The 18,514-nt window shown below is 45.8% G+C and overlaps 1 protein-coding gene across 5 annotated transcripts in view; it reads right to left on the bottom strand.

Moving 5' to 3' along the window:
- The window catches only part of RTN3 (reticulon 3), a 39,509-nt gene that overhangs the window by 3,292 nt on the left and 17,703 nt on the right, over nucleotides 1-18,514 (bottom strand). For 4 of the 5 annotated variants that reach the window (XM_039482812.1, XM_039482809.1, XM_039482810.1 and 1 more), the window contains 5 exons: nucleotides 3,781-3,988; nucleotides 2,098-2,236; nucleotides 1,536-1,605; nucleotides 808-854; nucleotides 362-420 (listed from right to left, as the gene is read on the bottom strand). In XM_039482812.1, the coding sequence (XP_039338746.1) occupies nucleotides 362-420; nucleotides 808-854; nucleotides 1,536-1,605; nucleotides 2,098-2,236; nucleotides 3,781-3,988 (523 nt within the window). Of the gene's footprint in view, nucleotides 1-361; nucleotides 421-807; nucleotides 855-1,535; nucleotides 1,606-2,097; nucleotides 2,237-3,780; nucleotides 3,989-9,927; nucleotides 12,214-18,514 lie in introns of all 5 variants that reach the window. The other variant, XM_039482808.1, reaches the window with a different exon arrangement.

Raw genomic sequence — 18,514 nt, 5'->3', positions numbered from 1 at the left:
AGAGGGGCGCCTCTCCCCACTGCAGTAGGTCTGCACTACTTGCCTCCAAGGAAGCCTTACTAGCCAAGAGCAGTTTGAAGAGACAATGAACTTGCATGGTCCGTATGAAGTCAGCAGATCATGTGCACCCCAACCCCTACTAGCAATGCCTCTCAGTCAAGGCTCATTCACAACAGCTAAGTCCAGTTCAGATGGGGTTGGTACTGCTGCACCTAGAAGCCCCACTATGCTAGCAGCTGTACAGACAGAAGGTCCAATCCTCAGGAGGAGGAGTCCTCTGCCTGGGATTCCTGGCTCTCAGGTGACAGGGAAGGTGCTATTTTGATAGTGGGGTTTTTAGAGAAGTGCCAAGTGGACTCACTTTGCAATAATCGACTTAGTCTGGTCCCGGATGATTCCAACGTAGTGATCGATCTGCGTCTAAGGAAGAACCAACGGGTTAGGACAGCTGGAAGGGGAAGTGTATCCAACAGACAGCAGTAGCGCTTCCCTTCATAGTTCTCTGAATGGCTGCCTCCGTTTACCTTCTAAGGCCAGATGGGGCCATCACGATCAACCTGACCTCTGTAAAGTAGCTACCAACTTAGCATAGGCAAACTTTAGCTAGGACCATGGAGACTCCTGATATGTCTGCATTTCTCCTCTGACGAAGCCACTGCCTTAAATTCACATGCATCACACGGAATTCTGACAACGTCTATTGCAAGGTATTTTTACAGTGTTTGGAGGAGGATCCAGTGCCTCAGGCATCTGCTAGCTAAACAAGCTGCTAAACAATGCGTGTGCTGGGAGACTGTGGTGACTCACCTTATATTTCTCATAGACAACTGGAATACCGAAAATCAGCAATTCTCCTGCAAGAGACAGACAGGTCACGGGGAAGGCAATAGCTCTTTGTACTCTGGCTGCTCATGGAAACATTACTGCCCTATGTAAGGTGCAGCACTGTTGCTTTCAGAGAATTACTGCAATACAGTCAGCATCAGGACAGGGTTCTAGCTATTCCCTCTTTACTTCAGCCCCTCACAATCTCTAACAGATCTACCCTCCCAGCACCCCTGAGGCAGGGCCATGCTATTATCCCCATTTTACAAATGGGTAACAGGCACAGAGAGACCAAGTGACTTGCCTAAGGTCACACAGGATATCTGTGCCAGAGCAAGGAATTGAACCTGGGTCTCTTAGGTTCCAACCTAGTGTGCTAGCCACTTGGCCATCCTTCTGGCTCCTTAATACCCATTAGTAAATGCTGAGGGGTGCTCAGCAACCCCATGGCAGAGTAGAACCCTGGTTTCCTAACTGCTAGTCCCTGCTCATAAGAGAACTAAGGGATTAAACAGAGGTTCATTGTTTAGGGATGGACAAATTAGAAGCTGATGCAATGGCTCCCAAGGCCTAGTCTTTGAGGTCCACGTTCATCTACATTGGATGAGCTCCTTGACTAACAATGAAAGGAATAGGTTGCTAGATAGACCAGGAAACGCCCCCACTGCACAAAGGCCCATTGCCTTCTTGAACTGTGGCCGCTCTCTTACCAAGAATGAGGAGGGTGATCCCATTGAACACAGCCCCGACGTACGTCATCAGCCACATGACAACTGCCAGCTGCAAAGGGAACAGTGCAGTTAACAGGACCCAGCCACGCTGCTCAGCAGCACTGACCTGCCTCCACACAGGCTAGATCGGCGCCACATTAGAGCACCAGTCACTGTATGCTGATCTGAGCACTTTGGTATTGAGTTTTATTAGGAAGGTCACACCACCACTCAGATTCTAAATTCTTTGGGGCAGGGAATGTCTGTTGTGTGTGTACAGCAGCCAGCACAAAGCCTGGCCCATGACTGGGGCTCCTTGGCGCTGTAATACAAATTCCTAATATTATTTCACCAACTGTCTTCCTCAGGCAATGGCCTGTCCCACTGATCTCTGGTTCTGTTTGTGGCACTGTTTTCCCACTTCAGATCTGCCCAGAATTTAGCTTGGGCTGCAGAGCTCTAAGGAAGATTCTCCAAGGCAGGTATCACCAGAGCCAGGCTTCCCTCCTGAAGACTCACTGCCCAACAATAGCCCCTTCCACCAGGGAATCCCCCCGCTAACCTTCAGGGAATCCACCAGGTCCTCCACCAGGAAGAGGCGGATGATGAGTTTGAGAGCTCGGTTGACGTGCACCATTGCATCATTCACGTAGTTGTGGAAGGCCTCTGAAGAGAGCGTGATATCGAGGTCCAGGTAGGCTCTGGAAGAACAAGAGAGTTGCACCCAATGAGAGACGTCAGCCCTATGCTAACAGTATGACTCTCCCCCCGCCCTCGGTGCCAAACCATGCACAGAGGTAGAGGAGTGTGCTATTGCTTATGGTCTAAGGAATCCTTTAGCTCAGGCAGTATCCTTTTAGATTTGGAGCTCTCAAGTTTAGACCCCACAGATGATATGTCTGGGGCATTGTTACTCAGGGAGGACTAATAAGGTAAGAAGCCCCAGTGGACTGGCTCCTTCCAATGCCTTCCACTAGGAGCAGAGAACACCACTGAGCAGGCCCCACAGCCAGGAGGAGAAGGAAAGTTCTAGATTTGACCCTGGAAGTTCAAACCCGTTACACTTGCTACAAGAACCAGATAGGGTGGGAGAAAGGGCAGTGGTGGGGAACTGGGACAGCACCGTCCTGAGTGATAACTGAGGGAAGGAGAGGTCTTCAAACACATTTACACTTGCTTTGGAAGCACCTGCTGCATTTGAAGTGCCATCAGCAGGATTAGTGTGGAAGAACATCCCAGTACGGTAAATCTCCAGAATTGTGTGGCTCCGATCCAGTTAGTTCTTCCCTGGAGGATGTGGACATTTGCATGGTTTATGCACAGACCCCTTCACTGTGGACTTGACATGAATATTGATGTTGAGAGGTGTTTTTGAGAGAGGAGATCACAAACTGTCAACTCTGGGGCAAGGGCAGTCATTTAATGTTTGTACGGCACCTAGCAGAATGGGACCCGGCCTGGCCGGAGCTTCTAAGTACCACGATGATATAAGATGGATAGTGTGGACATCATCACTGTCCGGGTTCTAAAGCCACAGGTTCCACCAACTACTTTGGGAATCTTCTCTGCTGCAACCACTGGCAAAGAAAGGGATTGTCTACCTGGGGAACTACTCCTGATTAGCTACCTGCATGGACGCTCTTATTCTGGAATAAAAGCACTTTACTGCAAATTGTCTTAATCCACTTCCAAAATTCCAAATTAACTGTTCCTAATCTGCTTGAAATTCACATCCGATTTTATTTCCGACTAATGTTCAGGTTTAGATAAGCCCTAAACCATCACCCCGATTATGGTGGCCACGGGACAACAAGTCAGGATTGCGACCCCACTATACATACACATTACAAGGCAGTCCCTGCCCCCACAAGTTTGCGTTTAAGTAGTTTTGTTGCCCCCCAAAGCTTGCTGTGTTTATAACAATCAGGATGCTGCTAGAAGCTCTTACTCCAGCAGGGGGCACAGATAGCTAGTATCCCAAAGTCACTCCATTCTGTGCAATGGTTCCGGAGGGGTGGGACGGTACCTAGGTCATGAACTGCAGGGCAGTCACTCTCCTGCCACAGGATACAGATTAACCAGAAGAGCAGAAGGGAACATGCTATTGTGTGACCCATCTTGCTCCTATTTCCACTATACCAGTGCTACCACATGCTGAAGAGCTCAGGGCACGTCATTCCAGTTAGCTATGTAACTGGAGGGTCTATCCAATGGCCACACCTCTAAGAACAAAGGATTGGCTCACTTGAATGGATGTCCCTCTTCAGACTTCTGTACGGCTTGGATAACAGACTTGTAGACTCTAAAGCTGATGGTGACTGACAGCAGCGCCAGGATGAGGTAAGAAACCACGCTGATGACGCTGAAGGCGGCCAGAGAGAGCAGCACGATCAGTGACGTGCCAAAGACAAAGCCTGTCTTCTTCACATCCCGCCAGAAGATCAGATCGTGCACTGCCAAGGAAAGGGACAAAACAAGGGGAAGTTACGGAGGCGGGGGTAACAGAGCAGTGGAGAGTGCTGGACAGTGCGGGATCCAGTACAGGCCCTTGTTAAGTAATCTTCACTCAGATGGAGCTTTATTGGCCTATAGCATAGGTTCCCTTACGCTATACACTATGGACAACAGGTGCAGAGGCCCAATCATAGTCATGAATGCATTTGCAGATATGTAACATAAAGCATTAACTTTAATGAAACTAGAAGGGAAAATCCTTTCTAACTAGTGTTTCTTTAGCACCAGCTAATCAGTCTCCATACAACAGATCTCACAGAACACAGGGGATGGACTCAAAGCCAGACAAGTGGAAACAAACCCAAGGCAGAATTCTCTTAGCTTTCAAACACTCAGCCCCAGTGGAGAGAGGCAAGTATGAGCCTTGCTTCACACTCAGGAAGCAGCAACATTAAGCAGTTTGTGTGAAGTCACTCTGCAATATCAGCAGCACAGTTGGTAACCTCCCATCCTCTGCTCCTGCTAGGCAACGTTACCCTGTCAGAGAAGTGGGCCTGTCCAGAGTAAGCTGTCATGAAAGACAGTCTAAGCAGGGAAATACCTGCTTGTCAGTCACAATGACAGCTTACAATCAAGTTTTAAAAACAGCATGTAAGTTTGCATGGAGAGCATTTCCTTCATCACTGCGGATTTGTGTTTGAGTAAGGGCCTCTCCCTTCCATCACATCCCATTCCTTGGCCTGAATGTGCCAAGAAGTCAGCCCTGTGCCCCAAAGGCCTAGGAATGGTTGGGCTATTGCAACACAGCATTCGGATTTTGCTGGAGGGTTAAAGAGCAAGGCCACGCAGTGATGCACCAAGACATATGACGGAGCGGGTCACCCTAATGGAGGAAGGCTAGCAGTCGGGGACACTGACTGTAAAATGAGAGGAGCCTGTTCAGTGCTGAGCAAGTCTTAGCAAAAGCGACACACGGGGCAGAACTGAGTGAGCCGAGCTTCAGAGACTGGAAACACGGCTGCAGTAGCTTCAAAATGCCTATTAGCTAGGATGAAGTCATCACAGTCCACTTATTACACTACCGCCCCCACAGGTCTCATTTTTAGTGTGGCCCATCGTATGTTTACCCAAAGGGGACTGAAAAGGAGTAACATTTGTCTTTCCCCAAAGCTGATACGCCAGGTTAAATCACACCCCAGGCAGCCTTCTCATAGTACCCAGCCACCACACACTGGTGTCGAAAGCATCAGCCCCTACCTGCCACCAAATCCACTGCTGGGTCTGCGGTGCTTACACTGCTGTGGTATCAAGTACTGATAACATGGGTGACATCTCCTACTTACAATACAACATCATCATCTGCCACTATCTTTGGACTAACTCCCACATCACAAATTGCTCTCCAAAGCTCTATTCTACAAATAAGCTAACTTCTTTAACAGCTGTTTAAAACTGCAATTAGGGAACCTGGTCCACACCCAGGGTTTAATCTCAGGTTTCAGAGTAGCAGCCGTGTTAGCCTGTATCCGCAAAAAAACCAGGAGTACTTGTGGCACCTTAAAGACTAACAAATTTATTTTAGCATGAGCTTTCGTGAGCTAAAGCTCACTTCTTCGGATGCATAGAATGGAACACACAGACAGGAGATATTTATACATACAGAGAACATGAAAAGGTGGAAGTATGCATACCAACAGGCAGAGTCTAATCAATTGAGATGAGCTATCATTAGCAGGAGGAAAAAAAACTTTTTGAAGTGATAATTAAGATGGCCCATAGAAGGTGTGAGGTGAACTTAACATAGGGAAATAGATTCAATTGGTGTAATGACCCAACCATTAATCTCAGTTCAGAATAAGGCAGATCCCTTTGTGTATCCCCTAGATTAGAGGGGCTTTGTCTTTCCAGCCCTCGTAAATAATGTCTCCTGGTAAGAGGTGCCCGCTTTGGGTATTAATTGCTTTGCCTGCCGTATCCTGCTTCCGCTACAAGAGGGCGCCATTGTCATTAATGGCAGCATGAGGACTGAACAAAAACTAAGCTGAAGGATTTGCAGCAGTCCCCAACCGGTTTTCCCCTGCTATTTATTCTACTAGTGACAGGCTGCTGGGGGGAGTTGGGGTGGGGGGTTGGGAGGGAGAAGAGAATTGGGCAGCCAGTCAACCAGCACCACTCCCAGTAACATTGGCACGTGTCCATGATCCCAGCTCAAACTCTGCAAGAAAGCTATTCAAGTCTCCTCCTGGCGGAAAAGAAAAGGAGGAATTTCCAGGGTTTACCCCAGGTTTTTCATGGCTGCTTTAGATATGTTTCGGTGAAGCAGCAACTTTGAAAGGGAAAGATTTTTTTGTTTTGTTTAAATATTCAGAGATGAACTCCACTAGTGTGGCAGCTTATTTAAAACATACCTGGCAGTGTAGTGTGTGGGGTGGGGTGGTTAAAAGACAACAAAACAAAAAAAAACCCAAACTCTCCCTTCCGGCCCTCTTCAGATTGAAACCAAGCAGAGAGCTAGCCATCTGGTTGTTTTGGAAAAGCATAAAGGGTGTCCATTTTCTCAAGTTCCTGTCCCAGGCAGTTTCTGCACCAGCAGCTTGGCATAATTGGTTTTCAGTAACTGTCAGAGCAGCCAGAAGGGAAATGTGGTAGGAGAGGAAGTGAGAACAATCTAAGATCTCCAGGTCTGAATTATAATGCAGCTGAAGGCAGATTACAGGCTGCTGGAGAATTAGTGATTTTATTTTTACCTTGCGCAAGCATTAGGGAAAGAGAGCCAGGGCTGATGGATGAATTACGATGAACATGGGAAGTGCAGTAACTCAGATCAGAGGTTAAGGAAACATTCAGAATCTCAAACAGACTTTGGTTCCATCTGATTGCTCTATCTTTGCCTGCCTGTTTACAATTCCCAGCCTCCTGCAGGTCTGAGGATCATAGGCTGGAATCAGCTGCACCTTCATGTGTATCCAGTATTCTAGCTTGGATTCTTGTAGCCAAGCAAAACATGAAAGCAGTGGGTTGGGAGGAGCCATATTAGGAGCCTGCATTCCTTTAGCATGCAGCAAGGACGCTATATGTACAGTGAGCATAGGACCAACTGCTCAGGTTGTGAAGGCAGATGTTTCAACCCCCTTTGGTTCAAAACACAGCCCTCTCCACTCGAATTAAACTCCTACACTGCACAGGAACCCAAATAGGTTAATGGAGTCTGCTTCGTTCTTTACAATTCGTCCCCAGCCAGATCCAGAGCCCTCAGAAGAGGACAGAGGAGGCATTTACGAAGCACACACAAGGCTGTTACTGTGAGAGACAGGAGAGGAGCTCTCTGTGCTATGAGGGAGCCTGGCAACTGGCCAAAGATAAATTTATAAAAAGCCCTTTTCAAATGGGTCGCTCTCTCCTGACCTGTAGAAAAATAGTTTATCCATGAAGAGATGCCTGGCTGTCAATCTCACATGTAACAATGCAGAAGAGAATCACGTCTGCTAGCCAAATTGCTGGAGAGAGTGAAAGCCAAGAACCACAGTTTGTCTGCACGGTATTAGACTAAAGGAGAACAAAGCCAGCCTCCCACTGAAGAGGCAGGAAGAAATACACGGAGGGGATGTAACTGCCTTGGTCACATTCTCACCACAGAGAATTTTGGTTGTCAATTCCTAGGCCGTCGTTCTTATGCTGGAATTAGAATCCAAGCATCTCTCAAACGTACACATGCTTTTAGCCCAGTATCCAAGGATAAAGCTCTCAGCACAACAGTCATATGAGGTGCCTGGATTTTTATGCCTCAACACACTGCATCATACCTCACTTCTATGAAGGCTGGCTGCACTTGATGAAAGCAATGCCTATGGGTGAAGTGTGCTCTAGTATTCACACAACAGCATCTTTTTGTTTGCTGCCCACACCTCAGGTGAGTAGGTTTGTCAAACTAAACTCAGCTTCCACTTGGCTTTCATCTGTTACTTTAGCTTTCCTCACTTCCCTAGAGAACTGGGATTCCCGACCTTGCATTTGTGAATGGAAGATCAATGATGGGATGCAAATCACTCAGGTCATTTAAAACCCCTCTGAGATGTATTCTTGTATGAACACTCCTGCACTCCACTTCCTATGGAAGTAAGTATACCCCTCTGTGGGCTGAATAGAAGATTTAAGAGATTTGCAGGAACTGGATATGGAAGGGTCTCATCTCCTGGGCAGTGCAGGATATAGAACTGCTCATTACAATGTATTGTCTAATGCCCAGTCCAAGCAATGCGTCTTCCACTGCTTCCCTTGGAAACTACAGATCACCCCATTTCTCTCCGTTATCCTCCCAAATAACTGAACTGTCCTTGGTGTTTACACCCTTTCCCAACTCATACTATCCTCTCCCAAGGCTGCTTCCACTGAATCTCAAAGGACACATGGTATCTTAATTTTTTTGAAAACATGACTCTAAAGGAAGATTACACATTCTGGGCCCCACCTCCAGCCAACTCAACCACGCTCTCAGTTTGCCAGCATTTAATTGTTCCTTGCATTCAGCCAGCATCTGAACACCAAAACAGGGGCCGGTCACACTGATGCTCCAAAGACAGAAGCTATTTCATTCAGTGCAGTTCAACAACTGATCAGGACAGACTGGCCCCTCGCATTAATGGAAATGTTACTTGTGTCACCAGTGCCGTTCCATTCACTTGAATGGACACTAACTGAACCCAGCTATAATCTGTGCATGAACTTCTTCCAAATACCCTTGTTATTTTATGTCCATACACTAGATAGGGAGCCTTGAAAACCAGATTGAAATTCATCTTCCCAGCATAACCACACTGGAAGTGTGAACAGAGTTTCTATTCAGGCCTCTTTCCAACACATACTTCCCTGCCAAGCCAAGCCTTTATCTTCTGTAAAGAAATTTTCACAATAACCTCTTACAAAATAATCAGTGCTTGTGTTTGCAGACATTTCGAAAATGAACCACATGATGCAAAAGCCTCAGGGGCTTCACGTTATTAAAAGAACGGTTTGTGGCCCTGCGTATTTGCTATTCTAGCAGGCCAGCTGATTTGTGTGTAATCTGGATTAACATAGAAGTACTAGTGGAATGGACATCAGTGGGTCTTTTATTCCCCACCTATGCCCCAAATTATTCTCCAGCAGAGTTCTGACCCAAGACTCCAGGCAATCCACTTGGGACATTGCTATTGGTGATTTTACATGGAAGGCATTCAGAAAATACAGAAATGGGTAGCAGTAGATTCAGATTATAGAGCCAGAAGGGAACACTGGGATCTAGTCTGATCTCCTGTATAAACACAGGCCCACAGGGCTGCCCTGAATTAATTCCTATTTACTCTGATTCAAACCTTTCAGAAAAGCATCCAATGTGGATTTAAAAATTGCCAGTGATGGAGAATCCACCATAGCCTTTGGTAAATTGTTCCAATGGTTAATTCCTCACTGTTCACAATTTGCACTTTATTTCCAGGCTGAATCTGTCTAACATCAGCTTCCAGCCATTAGATCTGGTCAGACCTTTGTCTGCTCAACTGAAAGGCCCTCTACTGTCAAATTTCTGTTCTCTTTGTAGACTGATCAAGTCACCGCTTAACCTTTGCTTTGTTAAACTAAACAGATAGAGCTGCTTGAGTCTCTCACTATAAGGCATGTTTTCAAATAATTTACAGCTACAAGACAGACTTACTTCAGCAAGCAAACAGCCCTGTTTGGAGAATGGTAGAAAGCACATGGACATTAATGAAGAAAAGTTCTCAACGAAGGAGGAAAACATGATTAGAACCACCCAGAACCCAAGATGTGCTCTTATACTCATAATGCAAGTAAGCTGGTTTCCTTTGTAAACCTAGATTTCTATGGGTATTAACAAGGTGAGTGTCTGACAAGCAAATAAGGACAAGAGACTGGTATTGTATTTCCAATATAAAACGTTTACCTGAAAACCCAGTCAGTAGCCTCACTAGGGCATGTTCTACTGGAGATCCAGCCACACTATCCCAGACAGCTTCTTTGGGGATTTCACCATCAGTACTAATGTGAGCTGTGGCAGGGGCGGGCTTCATATCTGTTTGCTGATGGATGCAGAGAGGCCTCTTCTCCAAGGGAGATTTCTGAGCAGCTGCTGAGGTGTCCTGGTCCCGTGCTGTTCTTCCCCCTCCAGGTGGGGAGATTTTACTTTGTGCTGGAGTCTGCTCATCATCCAGTTTTCCACTTAGTTCTTTGAGGGCCTTAATTGTCAGCTGCTCCTGCTCAAAGTCTTGAGCTACTGTGGGAGATCTTTGAGAGAACAAAGGTTTCTGGAAGTTGCCCTTGTCATCAGTGATGCTTCGCACAGCATAATCACCATCCACGTTCACATCTGACCTATTTGCCTCATCTTTATGAAGAGCTCTTCCTGGAGGAGTGGTTTCTGGAGCTGCAGTTTCAGCCTCTGAGGTGGTGTCTGTCAGGTCCTCTAGAGAGTCGTTACCCTTTGACTTCAAGCATTCCCGCATGAAATCCATAAAGTTCTCCCCACTTAAGGGATCTGGATGATCTTGTTCTTTCAAATTACCCAAGGGCAGAGAGAGGGGGACTCTCTCGTTTGGCATGTTTCTAAGATCCTTCAATGGAGCTGCCGTTGGAGAAATGCTCAGAATTTCACCAGCCTTGAGTGGTTTCCCAAGGAGACCTGGATCCCAGCTGCCGGAATGCTGCATATTTATAGACGTCAAATCCAGAGTGGACAACTTGGGATGTTTTGCTTCAGCAACTGGACTTCCTCCAACGTCTGGATGTGCTTCTATAGTTTCAAAGTCATCAGTGAATCCCTGATTATCTTCTGGTGTCTTAGAGGGCAACTGACCCTCTCTGCTGTGTTTGTGCAGCTTGTTAGGTGCCTCTTCATTATTTGCAATTATCCAGTCTCTTGTTTTGCCAGCAGTAACTGGAGCTAAGGTCAGCTTCTCCACTGGTGCCACGCCGCTATCTGTGGGTTGAAGGACAAGCTTCTTGTTTCCATAGGCCAGATCTATGGGCACATCCTCTATCACTGTGTCATCAGACTCGCCAGAGCTGTCTGCATCTGTGATTTCAGCCAGGCCAGAACTTGGCCAGCTCCCATCAGCCTTCAGTTCAACTGCAGCAGGTGAAGCAGTCTTGATTTTAACAGCTTCTTTGTCCAGAGGAACATGTTTCTCAAATCGAGGAGCTGCTAAGTCTGTATATGCTCTGTCTTTCTGCTGGACGCTGACAGTGACAGGGTGAGGGGAGGGTGCTTTGCATACTTCTGTCCTGTTGCCTGCTGGCTGCGTAGGAGTGCCGCCAACCTCTTTGGAGGGCATTGCAGGTAGGTCTGAGGTTTCAGCAATCTTCTCAGAATGCTCTACTTTAGGAATCAAGTCCCAGTTCAACAGCTCATTCGTGAAGCTGTGCATCTCGCGTACACACTTGGACACTTCTTCCAATGCAGCTGTTGTACCTGAAGACTGGCGTGATAGCCCGGGTCCTGCTGAAATAATGCTCCCGCTGCGAGGTTTCACCTGGAACTCACAGACACGGTCTTCTGGGATATCCGTAAGAAGCTCTCTCTCACTGTGCATCACCCAGTTGCTACTGAGATCACTGGAGTTGCTAATTAATGAATCCTTGTACTCTTTATCAAATGCTGCTTTGTCGATAATCACCTCGAATGGCGATTCAGGAGAGTCTTTTTCTAGAGTGGTCTCCCCACCAGATGGAGTGGAAGACTGCGAATAGACACCTTTGATCGGAGGTTGCTCAGCATCTTGCTTACGGTCAGTCAGGAAAGTAAATCTGGATTCACTGCCTGTAGTGACTCTCTTGTTTTGGTCCATAAAATCTTGGTCTTTACGTCTGCTTTGTTCAGCCTTACCATCTTCTGACAGGCAGATACTGGTGCCCCTCACACACGTTTGTTCTGGGGAACTAGTCGAAATCACTGGGCTGTAGGAATGAGGTTCTGCTCCCATAGAAAATGGGGAGCCTTCCGACCCAGGGGACCCAATGGATGTTGCCTCTATTCCAGAATCCGCACTTGGCCCACGGAAGCTATCCATTCTTTTGTTGTCTACAGCAACCACCAGTTCTTTCACCTCATTTGAGGGAGGGGACTTGCTGTCTATTTCTCTGTTGCTGTCTGCCCAAGCTGTCAAGCCAGGGGTTTGATTTTCAGATCCCAGAATCCCTGAAGCTGCCTTATCAGAGAGAGAAGCTGTCCCCTCTGAGGCCAGGATTTGAGAGAGAGAGAGATTCACAGAGTGCAGTTACAAGTTAAAAGTCAAGCAGGCAACATGCTCTCTTGGGATCTAGAGAAAAAAAGACAAGACCCGAGACACCAGCCTTGGCAAACATGCATGGAACTGCCAGCCATAGGACAGGGAAGCCACTTTACACAAGAGGTTGCAATCTACACCAATACTTTCCAAGCTGCCAGTTTATAGCTGTGATTTCATAGCACATGAAGGGGAGTGTTAAGGCCTGCAAAATTAAGTACGCAAAGCAGCAGTGGAGGAACTCAGGCATGCTGAGAGGGTTAACAAAAGCAATACAAAATAAGTGTCTGAACTTTTTGCTGCGTGCTACTTAAGGCACTGATGGGATTGCAAAACCAATAGTACAGTTCCAATAAGAGCCTAAATTCACCATCACCCAAATTAAAGTGACACCTGAAAAAACCTGAAAGCATCAGGACACCTGCACTCTAGGTGTCAATGCTGTAGCTATTGCCTCTGAACTATTCACCTCAGTATATGGAAGAAGTGTGTTCTAGTTTGCTTTCTATGTGGAGTGGAAGGCAACTAGTCCTCTCTTGCTCCACTCAAGCATGTGGGCAGGGTTCTGCCCTGTTCTTGCAGCAGGGGGCAAGAAAGTTAGTGGCAATGTACCCTGCAGAGCTGGGATGGCAGTCCCATCCCAACAGTGTCTAGAAAGGCAGTCTGGTTATACCATCATCAGGTGGTGTCTCATCTAGAGCACTCGCAGTCTGGAGTGCGGGAGTTTATAGGGTGTGTGTCCCACCATCACCACTCAAAGTCTCCTTGAGCTTTGATGTGCTATGAGAAAAGCTTCACCCAGTGTTATAGCAGATTCGCTCAGAGCAGTTTCTCTGATTGCACTGCCAAGGGAACTAGTCTGGGCTACATGCGGTGTGGAGTCATTTGGGAAACACTCCCTCCAAACGGAATTACAATTGTGAAAGAAGCGGAGGTGGGGCCAATCCCGTTGCAGGTGGGAGAGAGTGTGCCTCTGGCATAATTTAGGTCTATATGGCTGCAGTTCCTTAGTGATTCAGCCATGTTGATCAGCTTCTGAACAACTTCATACAAGATGAATCAGAGCAAGTGCCTGGGAAAATATGTGCTATATGCTAAGTTGAGCTTTGAAAAGCACATCATAGAAGAAAGCTGCTCAATGCAGAAGCATTAGGATTCCACATGGAATGCTGTCCACTTCCTGATGAAGTTATTTACATTAAAACATGTTGCTGTTTCATACTGACCACAGATGTTAGAAGGAATAAACCCCTGAGATCTGTCTTAACCTACATGCTAAGAGGACACCTGCAATGAAACTGACTATCTTCCAAACACCACCACAACAGGCTTCCCAACACAACACTTCAAAGAAGGGATTTAGAAAAATAAATGGCCAATTTATTTTAATAGTTTAGCTTATACCCAAATAACATTAATTTCTACTATCGGTTGTGTGATCTGTTGAGTCTGGAAAATCGTCACTTATATCCACCTCCCTCTCTGCTGAATGATGCAAAAATGTAGATTTTTTTTAAAGCACACTATGTATATTTCTAGCTTGTCCAGGAATATCTGTCAGGATGTTATGAATGTCAGTTCTGATGTAAGTATGCTTTACACAGCTCCACAATCACACTTCAGGCAATATACAGCTTCACACATGAAAGTTAGTCTTCAATATAGGGTTAACATTACAAGCAGGATCACAAATGAAGTAACATTTGGATACAGCCTGTTTGCTGTGTGGGCTCTGTGCAACAGCAGATATTGATGAGTCTTACTACTATTATATGAAAATATTACTAGCATCCTAAAAGGGAAAGGTTTGGTATGGAAAGTTAACTTTTAGCCCTCTGGGGCACCTGGCATTGACCATTGTCGGAAGACAGGACACTGGGCTAGACGGACCTTTGGCCTGACTCAGTATGGCCACTCTTATATTCTTAAATGGCCAATAGGAAACAGAGCTTCCCATGATTTCAAAAGGAGGTTTTGGAATCCCCATCAACGGAGGATTAAAAGAACACGGGGAAGGAGGGTTTGCAGGCTGGGTGCTGTGGTTCTCAACCTAACACATTGTGGGTCGCATATGCAGCCCACAATTATAGATCTGTTGAGAACCATTGTTCTAATGCAATGGTTTTTAACCTTTTCTCATCTGCAGACCACTAAAAAATTTCAAGTGGAGGTGTGGACCCCTTTGGAAATCTTAGGCAAAGTCCATGGACCTCCAGGGGGTCTGCTGACCACAGGTTGAAAGCCACTGTTCTAATGGATCTATAATGGTACATTTCACCAAAAACAAGGCTCTACAATTAAAAGGTTCATCTGAAACACAGGCCTCCTATGTGATTGACTTGTATTCTCCAAATCAGAGTATGCATAAAGAAAGACCCTAGCATCACACTACAAAATCCATATTCAAGTCAGGTAGCTTGGAGAGAGTGATCTTGTAGTTTCTAGGGGGAAAACACTCAGATGTTTCTTATGGCTTGAGGGATAAGAGACTGAAGGAAAAAATTCACAGAGTAAGGCCAGAAGGGAACATTAGATTATCAAGTCTGACCTCCTGTGTATCACAGGCCAGAGAATTTCATCCAGTTTGCACTCAAATGAGGCTCTGTCCCTGTTAATTTATGATGCATGAAGGTGGCACGAAAAGCTACCTTTAAAAAAATGTTTCCTTTTGCTTTTTCATTTTAAAATGGAGGATCAAGACATCTCTACCCAGCTTCTCTACGGAAATATGAAAAATTGTCAGCATCTGTTTAACTGCAATGCAAGCACACACTTAGGGAATACTGATCTGGTATGCAACTCCTCTGTTCTTATAGCCATAGGACTGTCAAACTGGACAAGATCTGGGTCCCATCTAGATCAGTATCCAATTTCCAAGTGTCCAGATGCTTCAGAGGAAGATGCAAGAATCCCACAACAGGTTTCCTCATTTATAAAGTCAAAAAACAGGCCAAAGGTACTAAATTGTCCTCTCGTCACTTTAATATGAGCCCTTCACAATTGTGAATATATTTATCTTCACACCCATGTGAGGTAGGGGAAATGTTCTTATCTTCATTGTACAGAGGGGAAATTGAAGCCTAGCAAGACTAAGCGTATGTCTACACTAGAAACGCTACAGAGGGCAAAGCAAAAACACTGTAGTGTAAATGCTTAACTACAGTGATGGAAGAGGTTCTTCCATCATTGTAGTAAATCCATCTCTCTGAAAGGGGGTTGATGGAAGAATTCTTCCTCAACCTAGCATGGTTGACACTGGGGCTTAGGTCAGATTAACTAAGTGTCTCAGGGTTGTGTTTTTTTCATACCCCTGAGCGACGTAGCTAGGTCAACCTAGCTTTCTAATGTAGACTAGACCTAGTTGACTTGCTCATGGTCACACAGGAATCTGTGGCAGAGCAGGAAATTAAATGTGGGTTTCCTGAGTCCAAGGCAAACTCCCTAACTTGACCATCCTTCCTCTTTGGGTTCAAAGCCATTTTAAGAAATCCTATAAAAGCTTCCCTTAGAATGGGAGATATCTGTAGGAGCCTTGCTCAACTTACAGGTCAGACCAACTTGCTATGGACTCTTCCACGGGATAGAATTCAGTGTTGAGGGTCATTTCTTTCTCAGATTTGAGAGTTGGCTTATATTTGGTTCTCCTTCCAAAGTGTTCTGCATCTTGCTGTCTCTACCACTTGCTTAGTTTGTTTTCACAAACTCATAAGTAAAATTTGCTACTTTAAAGTCTAACGGTATGTTAACTGATTGATGTAAATTCATGTTTTTCTGAGATCTGTAGCAAGCTAATAACGAAATGGTGTAGCAATCACTACATACTTATCACTTTAATAGGGTGATAGACAATTGATTTAGAATCTTTAACAGCATGTGCACACATCCCCCCCCCCCCCCGCCCCCAGTGATTAGTTTAAAAAAAATTCAGGCTTTTTTTTGCCACTGAACTAATTTGCGTTATCTCTAATCCAAGCAAATACAATAGACATTAAGATTGAAGCTAAAAACGTGCAAAGCAGTATCAGCACCTGACAGCCACAGCACCAAGATAGGAAGTTAGCCAGCAGACACTTTGCAGTCAAGCTAGGTTGCAAAGGACTTTAGTGACGGAGACAGAATAGAAAGAAAAATGTTTTTTAAAAGGCTGTAACCGGCTAACAACTTTGTTCCCACCGCTTGCCCCAAAGTTCTTCAGTATTGCAACTTCCTATTCCAGATGACTGGAGTGTACTGTGCCAGCTGGGTGAATTACTTAGACAGCCAAATAAAGAATTTGTATTTCTGATACTGCATAGCAGGCTTTTCCTTAGATTATCCTACTCATGTAAGTTGGGAATCAGCTCTTTTCCTTGGCCCTTTTTGAAGGATGACCAGCTCTGAAGTTTCCTAACCTTCTGGTTAGCTAAGGCACGACAATCTTTCATTCTACCCTGGAGTTCTGACTGTCCCTTATATGCAGATTCCACAATTTATTCAAGTTTAACTGTGCACATGAAATCAGGGTTAAACTAGTAACTCTGGTGGCTCCAATAGATCCAACTTTTTGTTTATCAAGTTAAACGAACAGCACCTCCAACGACTGGCTGATACAAGGGCTAAGTTGATGCACTCATGTCTCGTCTGAATACTTCCGGTGTTTCCAGCACCCAAAGTTTCCGAAATTTCAAAAGGTGTGTGCTGAAAAACTAGAACTGGGGGATGCAAGTCAAATCCACAGGAGAACACTCCTAGATTACAGACTCTTTTGCCCCATTTGGTTTTCAAGAAATCGTACTGTTAAGGGATTGGATCTAGTTGAATTTGCCTATAACTATCTTAGGCCTTCTCTTTACGGAAAACTTGTACCATTTTAACTATGCCGGGATAGTTAGGGCATTACAACATCCCTCCCCTCCCCCTCAAGTGCAGAGGAATTTATATCAGTATAAAGGTGCTTCCTGATGATATACTTATTTCTATTCAGGAAGGAAAATAAGCTTTACAGGTATAAGGCATCCTTATACTATAATTGTGTCAAATACCAGGGATTGTACTGGTATAACTGTCAGTTAAACATCACAGCCTCTAAACAAAGGAATTGTATTGGTACAAAATCTATGTGTAGACCAAGCCTTTGGTTTAGTGAATGGCTTTGTTCCTGTAGAGCAGTGGTTTTCAAACTTTTTTTCAGGTGACCCAGTTGAAGAAAACTGTTGATGCCCACAACCCAATGCAGCTGGGGATGAGGGGTTTGGGGGGTATGGGAGGGGGCTCTGGGCTGGGATGAGGCGGGAGGGATAGCTCAGTGGTTTAAGCATTGGCCTGCTAAACCCAGGGTTGAGAGTTTACTCCTTGAGGGGGCTATTAAGGGATCTGGGGCAAAAATCTGTCTGGGGATTGGTCCTGCTTTGAGCAGGGGTTGGACTAGATGACCTCCTGAGGTCCCTTCCAACCCTGACATTCTGAGATTCTGTTTGGGGTGCAGGAGGGAGCTCTGGGTTTGGGGAGTGGATCAGGGGGTGCAAGTGGAGTGCAGCCTTACCTGAGGCGGCTCCCAGTCAGTGGTGCACTAGGGGTGCTTAGGCAGGCACCCCAGAAGCGACCAGCAGCAGGTCCGGCTCCTAGGCAGAGGTATACAAGTGGCTCTGCGTGGTTCTCGCCTGCAGGCAACGCACCTTCACCCCACACCCTCCCCAGCTCTCATTGGCCAGGAACCGGCCAATGGGAGTACGGAGCTGGTGCTTGGCACTGGAACTGGACTGCCTAGGAACTGGACTTGTAACTGGCCGCTTCCTTAGCTGGGCAGCACCACTGACAGGACTTTTAATGGCCTGGTAGGTGGTGCTGACCAGAACCACCATGACCCAGCGCCTTACAGTCTGCGATTCAGTACTGGGTCACGACCCACAGCTTGAAAACCATTGCTGTAGAGAATGGAAACTTAAGTCATTTCAAACCTCAAGCAGTTTTCCTAGCTTAAGTTCCTCCTTATACTAACAAACTATGGCCCAACAGTTTATCTCCCCATCTCAGATTAGAAAAAGGTGGCATATTACGGTATCTGTTGTCTAGTCATTTCTATTTTGTCAGCTATTGCACTTTGGCATCCTGTTAAGTATAAGGTTTAGAAAATATATTTGGTTGCTTCACAGGTATAGGATGGTATCATTTGCATTCATGACAAGACATGGGATGAGATGTGAAATGGTGAGAAAACACAGCATTCCCCACTCCTACCACTGCCTGAACTATACCGGTAATTTCCTCCAG

Source organism: Mauremys reevesii, linkage group 7, assembly GCF_016161935.1.
Source record: "Mauremys reevesii isolate NIE-2019 linkage group 7, ASM1616193v1, whole genome shotgun sequence".
NCBI classification, from domain to species: Eukaryota; Metazoa; Chordata; order Testudines; family Geoemydidae; genus Mauremys; species Mauremys reevesii.
Note: the sequence above shows the minus strand (reverse complement) of the source record. Positions and strands in the feature narration are given on the sequence as shown.